The sequence below is a fragment of the Borostomias antarcticus genome (genome assembly GCF_949987555.1).
Source record: "Borostomias antarcticus genome assembly, chromosome: 11".
Taxonomy (NCBI): domain Eukaryota; kingdom Metazoa; phylum Chordata; class Actinopteri; order Stomiiformes; family Stomiidae; genus Borostomias; species Borostomias antarcticus.
The window spans coordinates 27,260,450-27,272,949 of record NC_140244.1 but is presented as its reverse complement, the minus strand read 5'-3'; the positions used below and the strand labels follow the sequence as shown (position 1 = coordinate 27,272,949).

Below are 12,500 nucleotides of genomic sequence, written 5' to 3'. Positions count from 1 at the left end.
TGAGGAACTTGGCTCAGCTCAGTAGAGAGAGAGAACTCCAGGTAAGGAGAGAGATTCTTGTGTTATCTGTGGACTTGCTGGTACTTGCTGATTAGCCTCGGGCACAATGGTGTCTCTTTATCCTGGCAAGGTCTAAGGGTCCGCATTCTGGACAAGGACATGCTGACATGATAGTAACATATCATATAGAATACTCTGCCCAGGCAAACACAGTAGCTTTTCTATAGGTAAATAATACTCTGGAAAGAAGTAAAGCCTATGAGGCCATACTCGTGATTTCTCCTTCACGTCTGGCATAGATTTTAAACGGGTCTCCTGAATTCTGAAAGTACCCAGCAAACACGCGACGTCAGGGAGACGTTCAGATCATGTCTTAATAACGTCCTGGTCCTGAACCCCGTGTGTTCGTCTGCTGGACCCCTCAATATTCACACGTCTGGCTTGGACCCCTCTAAGACGTCTGTGGACGTGCAGAACAGGTTCAATATCTGAACGTTAAAAAAAACTTTCATTCTGGCTCCTAATTGGATGTCTTTGGACGTCCGAAAAAGACAGAAAAGACATCTAAAAGACGTCTTATAGACGTGTCTTTGCTCAGTGGGTAGGTTGCATGGAGTAGCCTACTCGGGTGTACAGTCTACTGAATAGTCTGACAATAAAAAAAAAACATTGAACATAAAGAACGTATTCTAAAAAGCTACAAAACCATATTTTATTATTCTGTATATATGATAGTGGTCCGTATGTGCGCATAAGGGCGCAAACTCACCATACCGTCCCGTACGCGCCCGAGCCCACCGCCTTCAGCCCGGTGTACCGCTCAGGAACCTCCCAGCTGGTTTTCTGAACCTCTAACCGGTGGAAACCCGGTTTGACAGGAGACTCCATTTGGACGATGTCGTGTTCTTGACTCATATCAGCGCTCTCTGGGAATAGTACTTGTCATTGTCCCAAGGTTGGCTCAGTGTGACACAGGTATGCAAAGGTAGACGAGAACTGACCAGGGAAGGGAACGCCCCCCTCCAGCACCTTCGCTGCGCTCCTTCCCAGCAAACACGCGACGTCAGGGAGACGTTCAGATCACGTCTTAATAACGTCCGTCGGTCCTGAACCCCGTGTGTTCGTCTGCTGGACCCCTCAATATTCACACGTCTGGCTTGGACCCCTCTAAGACGTCTGTGGACGTGCAAAACAGGTTCAATATCTGAACGTAAAAAAAAAACATTCATTCTGGCTCCTAATTGGATGTCTTTGGACGTCCGAAAAAGACAAAAAAAGACGTATAAAAGACGTCTTCTAGACGTGTATTTGCTCAGTGGGTTCGATCTGAAGGAAACCACTGATACAGACTTACATATGTGCCCAATTATAATTGTTATAGATAGATAGATAGATAGATAGATAGATAGATAGATAGATACTTTAATAATCCCCGTGGGGAAAATTGGAAACGTACAGCAGCAGTGGGAAAAAGCGTAGAGAATATACATAATAGATCAAATTAAATTACAAGAAAACATATAGATATAGGGAACATACAGTATGTGTGTCTGTGTCCAGCGGGAGTAGCAGCATGACAGCATTTTGCCACCGACTTGACACATTCCTTCTCTAGGGGGGATCAGGCCTAGTCTATGTGGAAGAAGTTGAGGTTTAGATCAATACGGTTGAACAGGGCTTCTTGCCATGATAAAGCCATTCTGCTAATGCTTTATTTACCCCGCTGTTCTGTTGTTGTTATTGTGCTTTTATTGTTTATTGTATTTTGTGTTTACCTGTACTTTGGCTCGACCGCAGACGTTTTTATGTGCTTTATAAATAAAGTTTGACTTGACTTGACTTGACCCACGTCTTACCAGCGTCTTCAATGATGCAACAGGTCACACGAATTGATTGTTGTCATGGGGCAGCCTATCTTCTGGACCGTGGGGGCAGCCTATCTTCTGGACCGTGGGGGCAGCCTATCTTCTGGACCGTGGGGCAGCCTATCTTCTGGACCGTGGGGGGCTGTTCCTATCTTCTGGACCTGGGGGGCTGTTCCTATCTTCTGGACCTGGGGGGCTGTTTAAGGCCCTATATAGACAACAACGTTACAGTCTATTTGATCAACCTCGGCTGGTGGACCTGCAGCCATCACACACTGACTCCATATTGAACTACGTGTTTCACACCATTCCAAGATCATATCTCATGTGATTCTTCTCAGTAGCAGCTGCTAAGTTTGTCCGTCCTTACTCGAGTACAGATGGCGTCACATCAGCGTTAGTCCTATAGGCCTATAGGCGAAGCATTCAAGTTCCTCCCACACACGGGTCCATACGGTTCCCCAGTGCCTGCAGTACTACCGGCCACCAGAAGGGGGCGCCACTGCTCCAGACCAGCGGGTAGACAGGGCCAGGGCTGAAAGGGGGCTTTATGCCTTTTCTATTGTTTTGTGGCGTGAACACCTGCAGCTGCGAATTAAAACACAGCCACATTTTCGTAGTGGATTTAAATTATGTTTATTTTTATGGACTGAGTGATTAGGATTAACGCAAGTAAAGAATACGTCTTATGAACTTTGGTTTCGCCTTATTTATAAGGGTCTAAACTGCTTTAGTGTCTTATCAAAGGCTTAAGCCTACATGTTGTGTCAATACATAATTGGCCTCTTGTCCACAATCCAGCACCACCCAGCAGAAGCTGCTCATTTGAGTAGGCAGGGGATCTCAAACAGCCACCCAGCACCACGGGGAACAAACACTCTCCCGTTGACGCAGATCAAGTAGACTAGTCACACTTTTTCGGGCTCCAAGTTCGCTGGCCGGAGAACTGGAGAACCTTCTGGTCTGGGATAGCAGAAAGACTGGAGAACCTTCTGGTCTGGGATAGCAGACAGATAACGGTCCTGTTCGGTCCCAGTCAGCGGCTCAGCCCACTTTCCCCTCGGACTGCTGGAGTGCGGAGGACTTCTCTCTTTATGCCCAAACCGAGGATTCATACACAGCTACAAGCTTGTCCACGAGGTAAGAATAAGAATCAAACGTTTTATTTGGGGCGAATTTAATCGCAAATGTAGTCAAATCGCTTTTATCTCCGTATACCCTAGTAGGTTACAGCCCAACACTAAATCCCTCGCAGCTCGATTGTTTGAAAGCAAGGGCGCATTGTAGCCAAATCCGGTGACAAAGTAACCACATATTTGGCAGTGGTTCACTTTGAAGATTAGTGGGCGTTATTTTATGTAACAGTGTTAACCTCTTTTTTGAGTGAACTCTATCCAGCTTACCGCTCGAACACCAGACTTGATGGCGTTTCATCAATTAGTCTACATCAGTAGGCATGTGTCCATATTGTCAGGAATGGAAGAAGAAACTTCCCTGTAGGCTAAGCTAGGGGGAGGATTGTGTTGATGTAGTCCCAAACCCCGCTCCACGTGTGGAGGATAGTGCCCAATAAAGCTGTCTGGGAGCGCTTGGTGTGTTGTCCCCTGTCTACGCGTTACAGGCAGGTGGGTGTTCGGGCGTGGAACGCCTCATTCACCCCAACGCTTCAATCAATCAATCAATCAATCAATCAAAGCTTTATTTATATAGCGCATTTCATACCCAGAGGCAACACAATGCGCTTTACAGAGAACAAGGGAGGTGGGCATACGTCCCACCCCTACATATTCCAGAGGGAAGCAAAAAAACAGTATCACCCAGGGGCCAGAAAAGTGGGCTGTAAAAATTCTTCCCTGACCCCTCTCAACAAGGCGATCGAGCAAGCTCCTGGAGTATGTTTGTCTACCGGCTTAGAACATTTATAGAGCAATAAATAACATTAAATTACATTTTCAGAGTAAGATCTTGGTGTGAACGCTTATTGCCTTCCTACCCCTCAACTGGTATGCTGAGATGCGCACTCCGGACAGAGTTAACGCCTAGAGTTTGACCTCCATATTTAGCTTGTATATTATTTCGTGATGTGTGCAGGGTCGGTTGAACTTGTGTAACCCATGTGAAGGGCTTGTCCAGGGAGGGATTCAGACCCTGCTTGCGCTCCCTTGAGGAGTGAGTTAACTAGCTCGACTACCTGGGACTCACGAGGACCCGTAGTCACTCGGTTACACTTGTAAATGGGGAATAGCCTACTGTTGAACAGGGATTATGATACCGAACTCTATAAGTCAGTAGGCCTGTACGAAGATGCAACTTCCTTCTCCCTGTAGAGTAGCTAGTGTCCTGTCATCTTGTGGACCTGGGTCCTGGGTCCTGGGTCCTGGGTTCTGGGTCCTGGGTCCTGGGTCCTGGGTCCTGGGTCCTGGGTCCTGGGTCCTGGCCTGGCCTGTGTTTGGAAAAGATCACGTGCTATGTTCTCAGCTGCGGACGTCAGGCTATATAGGTGAGGCCCGGTCTTAGATCCACATGCCACTCCCTCCCCTTTGGTGTTTTCGACCCCTGAACCCCCCGGAGGTGCTCTGCACCCCTTTCACGCCCCTCTTCCTTCAGGTCTGCCCTCTCCTACCGGCCGCCCGTCCAGTCGCTCACCGTAAACAAACACAGCTCGCAGGGGCTGCCTTTGATCCGGGGGCGTCCATCACAATCATATTTGTGTTGAGCTCTGGGCATCTGAGTGTTCCCATATGCACCCCCAGGGAGGGCTGGTGTATGTAGTAGTAGTAGTAGTAGTAGTAGTAGTGGTAGTGGTAGTGGTAGTAGTAGTAGTAGTAGTATTAGTATTAGTAGTAGTAGTAGTAGTAGTGGTAGTAGTATTAGTATTAGTAATAGTGGTAGTGGTAGTAGTATTAGTATTAGTAATAGTGGTAGTGGTAGTAGTATTAGTATTAGTAATAGTGGTAGTGGTAGTAGTTCTTGTGGGCGAGTCCTTCAGTGAGCAGTTAGAAACACAGTAACACAGTGAAACACAGTTAAAGCAAGTATGCCGCCGGCTTCCAATAAGACTCTGTGTCTCTGTGTTCGGTCACCAGTTGTAGCCTCATGGAGTCGACTGTCAATAGTATAATCAATCAATCAATCAATCAATCAATCAATCAATCAATCAAAGCTTTATTTGTATAGTGCATTTCATACCCAGAGGCAACACAATGTGCTTTACAGAGAACAAGGGAGGTGGGCATACGACCCACTCTCTACATATTCCAGAGGGAAGCAAAAAAAACTAATCACCCAGCAGCCAGAAAAGTGAGCATAATGGGGAACTTCTATCTTCTGTTTCAAACATCTCTCTCTCCTCTGAACAGGATGCTTCCTATCCTGCCCCCCTGCGAACTCTCACCTGTGTAGGTCAAGTTTCCAGGTAGCCTGTATACTAATCTACAGCTCCCAACAGGGCTGGCACTAGGACCTTTCTGTTGGGCGAACAGAGGGGCCGGGTCGGGGGCAGCTGCCATCGCAGTCCTGCTTCACCACCAATGTTCTCAGGAGAGGAGCTGCTATTTATATAAGACAGGCGGTCATCTGCAGCCGGACGCAGGGGGGCCAGGCTGCTGGGATCCATAGCTGTCCTGTGGAAGGAACATGGTCACCACTCTCCCTTTCGCCAACGTGAGAACCTAGAGAGGGGGGGGGGGGTTGCGGGGGGATTTGCGCCCTGTTTGAAAGGGCGTCCCGTCTACATGTGTACACACGGGGGTTTCCCGCGGGGAGGGATGACGTTCAGTCGGCAACACTGTGACTGTGATCATGGATCACTGATGAACACATAACGGCTCTGGTGGTGAGGTAATGACTGATTACAGCAGCTAGAAATGAACACTTAAAAACGAGAGAGAGAGATAGACAGAGAGAGAGAGAGGGAGATAGACAGAGAGAGAGAGAGAGATAGACAGAGAGAGAGAGAGATAGACAGAGAGAGAGACACAGAGAGAGAGAGACAGAGAGACAGAGAGAGATAGACAGAGAGAGAGAGAGAGAGATAGACAGAGAGAGATAGACAGAGAGAGAGAGAGACAGAGAGAGAGAGAGAGACAGAGAGAGAGAGAGAGAGAGAGAGAGACAGAGAGAGAGACGGAGAGACTACTGATTTTCTCTGTATTATTTATTATTCATTTTTATTATTATTATTATTATTATTATTTTGTATTAAGTATCTTTCCCTTTATATACGTGTATGTACATAATTATTTATTGCTTAATTCATTTTATATTAGTTATATTAGTCTTTCTGCTTTGGCAACATGCTTTATTATGTCATGTCAATAAAACATCTTGACTTGGGGGAGAGAGAGAGAGAGAGAGAGAGAGAGAGAGAGTATATAAGACGATAAAAGATGGTGACAGAGGAAGAGTGTGAGGAGGGGAGAGGGGGAGGGCCGGGCTGGCGGCGCGGGGGGAGGGCGGGGCGGGGCGGGGGTCCAGAGAGGAGGTATTTGGGGCGTTCTCCCATCAGTCACTTCAACAGCAGCTGGCGTTGCCGCATGGTGCATTCCTCTGTGTGTGTGTGTGTGTGTGTGTGTGTGCGCGTGCGTGCGTGCGTGTGTGTGTGTGTGTGTGTGGTGAGGATCCACTGTGGTCTGGGAGTGTGTGATCTAGCCCTGTGTGTGAGTGGATGTTTAGAAGGGAGAGCTGAGCAGGATAACCAGGGCCACATCGGACCCTGCCTGGCTGCTTCACTCTCACGACCGCTACAGCCGGGAAGATCAAGGACAAGGACTCCATCGCCTTGTTGAGAGGTGTCAGGAGCTCCATCGCCTTGTTGAGAGGGGTCAGGAGCTCCATCGCCTTGTTGAGAGGGGTCAGGGAAGAATTTTTTACAGCTCACTTATCTGGCCCCCGGGTGAAACTGTTTTTTTGTTTCCCTCTGGAATATGTAGGGGTGGGTCGTATGCCCACCTCCCTTGTTCTCTGTAAAGCGCATTGTGTTGCCTCTGGGTATGAAATGCGCTATACAAATAAAGCTTTGATTGATTGATTGATTGATTGATTGATTGATTGATTGATTGATTGATTGATTGATTGATTGATTGATTGATTGATTGATTGACAAAGTGAAGGAAACAAGTCAAGGTTGTCACCTGTCCTTTCATGTTGGATCAGAGAGAACCCAGGATACATTTCAGCAGGAGGATTCTGGTCGGGAATCAAACCGGGCCCAGGTCTCACTGTCATGGAGGGGGTGTGGTCCTCATGGAGGGGGTGTGGTCGTCATGGAGGGGGTGTGGTCCTCATGGAGGGGGGTGTGGTCCTCATGGAGGGGGTGTGGTCCTCATGGAGGGGGGTGTGGTCCTCATGGAGGGGGGTGTGGTCCTCATGGAGGGGGTGTGGTCCTCATGGAGGGGGGTGTGGTCCCCATGGAGGGGGGTGTGGTCCTCATGGAGGGGGGTGTGGTCCTCATGGAGGGGGGTGTGGTCCTCATGGAGGGGGGGTGGTCCTCGTGGAGGGGGGTGGTCCTCATGGAGGGGGGTGTGGTCCTCATGGAGGGGGGGTGGTCCTCATGGAGGGGGGTGTGGTCCTCATGGAGGGGGGTGTGGTCCTCATGGAGGGGGGTGTGGTCCTCATGGAGGGGGGTGTGGTCCTCATGGAGGGGGTGTGGTCCTCATGGAGGGGGTGTGGTCCTCATGGAGGGGGTGTGGTCCTCATGGAGGGGGTGTGGTCCTCGTGGAGGGGTGTGGTCCTCATGGAGGGGGGTGTGGTCCTCATGGAGGGGGGTGTGGTCCTCATGGAGGGGGGTGTGGTCCTCATGGAGGGGGTGTGGTCCTCATGGAGGGGGGTGTGGTCCTCATGGAGGGGGGTGGTCCTCCGGCTACAGCCGCCGTCTCCAGACCCACAGACTCCAGCTCCCTGCATGGCCCCCTATGGCCTCCTCCTGCCCCCAACCCTCCTGCCCCCAACCCTCCTGCCCCCAACCCTCCAGCCCCCAACCCTCCAGCCCCCAACCCTCCAGCCCCCAACCCCCCATCCCTAAGACCCCAGCATCAACCCTCCCCAGACCCATCATCAACCCTCCAGCCCCCATCATCAACCCTCCAGCCCCCAGCCCTCCAGCCCTAAGGCCCCAGCATCAACCCTCCCCAGACCCATCATCAACCCTCCAGCCCCCATCCCCCAGCCTCTAGGCCCCAGCCCCCCCCCCCCGGCCCCCCACCCCCAGCCTGGACAGTTGCCTGTGGGCCGAGCAGCAGAGCTATGCTAGCCCTCCATCTGACTCACAGGTGCTAGCATTCCCTTTGGGCAGGACGTGCCAGTGAATACATGTGGTCAGTGGGCGGAGCCAAGGCCTGACAAAACAACCTGCTCTCTTTTTACTAAGCGTATTGGCCGTCAGTCACACAGCGAGGCACGTTACATGAATCACAGAGGCCCCCCCCCCCCCCCCCCCCCCCCCCCCCAGGGGCATGCAAATCTCCCATATGAGACTTCTGTGAGATCTGAACTGATATACACATGGACGTCACGACAAGGGTTCGAGTGCCCTTGATTGAATGACAGTACGTCAAGTTGACCAATATTGAGTAAAACCGACGACTACCAGCTGAAGTTTATGAAGAGATATCGTGTGTGTGTGTGTGTGTGTGTGTGTGTGTGTGTGTGTTAGGGCTGGGTATCGATTCAAATTTCAAGAATCGATTCGATTCCGATTCACAAGGTTCAGATTCGATTATCACGATTCGATTCGATTCAATATCGATTTGCTTAGTGTTACTAAGACCTGTTTTTTTTTTTTAGCTGTAATCTTAATTACATGACTGCCAAGTTATGCAACACATCAATACTAGGGCGGGGTATCGATACTGATTTCCAAAAATTAATGAATGAATGAACTATTCATTCCTTCATTTAATTATTCATTCATTAAATAAAAGATTGATTTTGGGATTCATGAATCGATGCTGAATCATTCGATTCGATGAATCGATTTTTTAAACCCAGACCGTGTGTGTGTGTGTGTGTGTGTGTGTGTGTGAGAGAGTAACAGTGAGGGGGAGTTTAGCTGTATCCAGGATCCAGATAGATGGGGCTTCCTTTTAATCCCTGAGAATGACACTTGGGCCCCGTCTGTGCACAGCCAGTCAACTGTCTATCCCGGGTGACCCCTCACCCAGGCTCGGGGTGGTAATAGGATAGCCCCTCGAGGGGTGTTTGAGGGTAGTGGAGCTGTGTGGAGGGGTATTTGAGGGTACTGGAGGGGTGTTTGAGGGTAGTGGAGCTGTGTGGTGGGGTGTTTGAGGGTAGTGGAGTTATGTGGAGGGGTATTTGAGGGTACTGGAGGGGTATTTGAGGGTAGTGGAGCTGTGTGGAGGGGTATTTGAGGGTACTGGAGGGGTATTTGAGGGTAGTGGAGCTGTGTGGAGGGGTATTTGAGAGCTGTGTGGAGGGGTATTTGAGGGTAGTAGAGCTGTGTGGAGGGGTATTTGAGGGTAGTAGAGCTGTGTGGAGGGTATTTGAGGGTAGTGGAGCTGTGTGGAGGGGTATTTGAGGGTAGTGGAGCTGTGTGGAGGGGTATTTGAGGGTAGTAGAGCTGTGTGGAGGGGTATTTGAGGGTACTGGAGGGGTATTTGAGGGTACTGGAGGGGTGTGGAGGGGTATTTGAGGGTAGTGGAGCTGTGTGGAGGGGTATTTGAGGGTACTGGAGGGGTATTTGAGGGTACTGGAGGGGTGTGGAGGGGTATTTGAGGGTAGTGGAGCTGTGTGGAGGGGTATTTGAGGGTAGTGGAGCTGTGTGGAGGGGTATTTGAGGGTACTGGAGGGGTGTGGAGGGGTATTTGAGGGTAGTGGAGCTGTGTGGAGGGGTGTTTGAGGGTAGTGGAGGGATGTGGAGGGGTATTTGAGGGTAGTGGAGCTGTGTGGAGGGGTATTTGAGGGTAGTGGAGGGGTGTGGAGGGGTATTTGAGGGTACTGGAGGGGTATTTGAGGGTAGTGGAGCTGTGTGGAGGGGTATTTGAGGGTAGTGGAGCTGTGTGGAGGGGTATTTGAGGGTAGTGGAGGGGTGTGGAGGGGTATTTGAGGGTAGTGGAGGGGTATTTGAGGGTAGTGGAGCTGTGTGGAGGGGTATTTGAGGGTAGTGGAGGGGTATTTGAGGGTAGTGGAGCTGTGTGGAGGGGTATTTGAGGGTAGTGGAGCTGTGTGGAGGGGTATTTGAGGGTAGTGGAGCTGTGTGGAGGGGTATTTGAGGGTACTGGAGGGGTGTGGAGGGGTATTTGAGGGTAGTGGAGCTGTGTGGAGGGTATTTGAGGGTAGTGGAGCTGTGTGGAGGGGTATTTGAGGGTAGTAGAGCTGTGTGGAGGGGTATTTGAGGGTAGTGGAGCTGTGTGGAGGGGTATTTGAGGGTAGTAGAGCTGTGTGGAGGGGTATTTGAGGGTAGTAGAGCTGTGTGGAGGGGTATTTGAGGGTAGTGGAGCTGTGTGGAGGGGTATTTGAGGGTAGTGGAGCTGTGTGGAGGGGTATTTGAGGGTAGTGGAGCTGTGTGGAGGGGTATTTGAGGGTAGTGGAGGGGTGTGGAGGGGTATTTGAGGGTAGTGGAGCTGTGTGGAGGGGTATTTGAGGGTAGTGGAGCTGTGTGGAGGGGTATTTGAGGGTAGTGGAGGGGTATTTGAGGGTAGTGGAGCTGTGTTGAGGGGTATTTGAGGGTAGTGGAGCTGTGTGGAGGGGTATTTGAGGGTAGTGGAGGGGTATTTGAGGGTAGTGGAGGGGTGTGGAGGGGTATTTGAGGGTAGTGGAGGGGTATTTGAGGGTACTGGAGCTGTGTTGAGGGGTATTTGAGGGTAGTGGAGGGGTGTGGAGGGGTATTTGAGGGTAGTGGAGCCGTGTGGAGGGGTATTTGAGGGTAGTGGAGGGGTATTTGAGGGTAGTGGAGGGGTGTGGAGGGGTATTTGAGGGTAGTGGAGGGGTATTTGAGGGTAGTGGAGGGGTGTGGAGGGGTATTTGAGGGTAGTGGAGGGGTATTTGAGGGTAGTGGAGGGGTATTTGAGGGTAGTGGAGCTGTGTGGAGGGGTATTTGAGGGTAGTGGAGGGGTATTTGAGGGTAGTGGAGCTGTGTGGAGGGGTATTTGAGGGTAGTGGAGGGGTATTTGAGGGTAGTGGAGGGGTATTTGAGGGCAGTGGAGCTGTGTGGAGGGGTATTTGAGGGTAGTGGAGGGGTATTTGAGGGTACTGGAGCTGTGTGGAGGGGTATTTGAGGGTAGTGGAGGGGTATTTGAGGGTACTGGAGCTGTGTGGAGGGGTATTCGAGGGTAGTGGAGCTGTGTGGAGGGTATTTGAGGGTACTGGAGGGGTATTTGAGGGTAGTGGAGCTGTGTGGAGGGGTATTTGAGGGTAGTGGAGCTGTGTGGAGGGGTATTTGAGGGTAGTGGAGCTGTGTGGAGGGGTATTTGAGGGTAGTGGAGCTGTGTGGAGGGGTATTTGAGACAAACAGAAAGAGAAAGAGATGGAGAGAAAGAGAGAGATGGAGAGACAGCCCCACACTGAGACAGACTGCTGCTGTCAGAGTTTCATCAAACCAAGAAGAGGAGGGTGGGAGAGAGGAGGATGGGAGAGAGGAGGAGAGGAGGATGGGAGAGAGGAGGAGAGGAGGATGGGAGAGAGGAGGATGGGAGAGAGGAGGATGGGAGAGAGGAGGAGAGGAGGATGGGAGAGAGGAGGAGAGGAGGATGGGAGAGAGGAGGATGGGAGGGAGGAGGAGAGGAGGATGGGAGAGAGGAGGAGAGGAGGATGGGAGAGAGGAGGAGAGGAGGATGGGAGAGAGGAGGATGGGAGAGAGGAGGATGGGAGGGAGGAGGATGGGAGGGAGGAGGAGAGGAGGATGGGAGAGAGGAGGAGAGGAGGATGGGAGAGAGGAGGAGAGGAGGATGGGAGAGAGGAGGATGGGAGAGAGGAGGAGAGGAGGATGGGAGAGAGGAGGAGAGGAGGATGGGAGAGAGGAGGAGGAGAAGGTCTGCCTCTCTCTGCTGAACTGTGTAATCAGAGTAACAGCGTCCAGGCGGTGTGTTGGCCGGGGCAGGCCAGGGGTTCTAGAATGCCGGGGCAGGCCAGGGGTTCTAGAATGCCGGGGCAGGCCAGGGGTTCTAGAATGCCGGGGCAGGCCAGGGGTTCTAGAATGCTGGGGCAGGCCAGGGGTTCTAGAATGCCGGGGCAGGCCAGGGGTTCTAGAATGCCGGGGCAGGCCAGGGGTTCTAGAATGCCGGGGCAGGCCAGGGGTTCTAGAATGCCGGGGCAGGCCAGGGGTTCTAGAATGCTGGGGCAGGCCAGGGGTTCTAGAATGCCGGGGAAGGCCAGGGGTTCTAGAATGCTGGGGCAGGCCAGGGGTTCTAGAATGCTGGGGAAGGCCAGGGGTTCTAGAATGCTGGGGCAGGCCAGGGGTTCTAGAATGCTGCTCTGTTACTTCTGCCTCCACAGTCAGCAGGGAGAAAATCTCTTAAGTGGGTTGTTTTCTGACTGCAGAAAGCGGAGTCTGCCCCAAGCCAACTGCCCTGAGCCAACTGCCCCGAGCCAACTGCCCCGAGCCAACTGCCCTGAGCCAACTGCCCCGAGCCAACTGCCCCGAGCCAACTGCCCTGAGCCAACTGCCCCGAGCGATACAGA

At 51.6% G+C, this 12,500-nt stretch overlaps 1 protein-coding gene across 1 annotated transcript in view; it reads right to left on the bottom strand.

The window, feature by feature from the left end:
* Window positions 1-888, bottom strand: part of LOC311315216 (mitogen-activated protein kinase 12) — a gene marked incomplete at both ends in the record, with an annotated part of 14,488 nt that extends 13,600 nt beyond the window's left edge. Inside the window, one exon of the mRNA XM_084445831.1 lies at window positions 770-888. Coding sequence (XP_084301957.1) covers window positions 770-888 — 119 coding nt within the window. The remainder of the gene's footprint in view (window positions 1-769) is intronic.
* Between the last annotated feature and the right edge of the window lie 11,612 nt (window positions 889-12,500).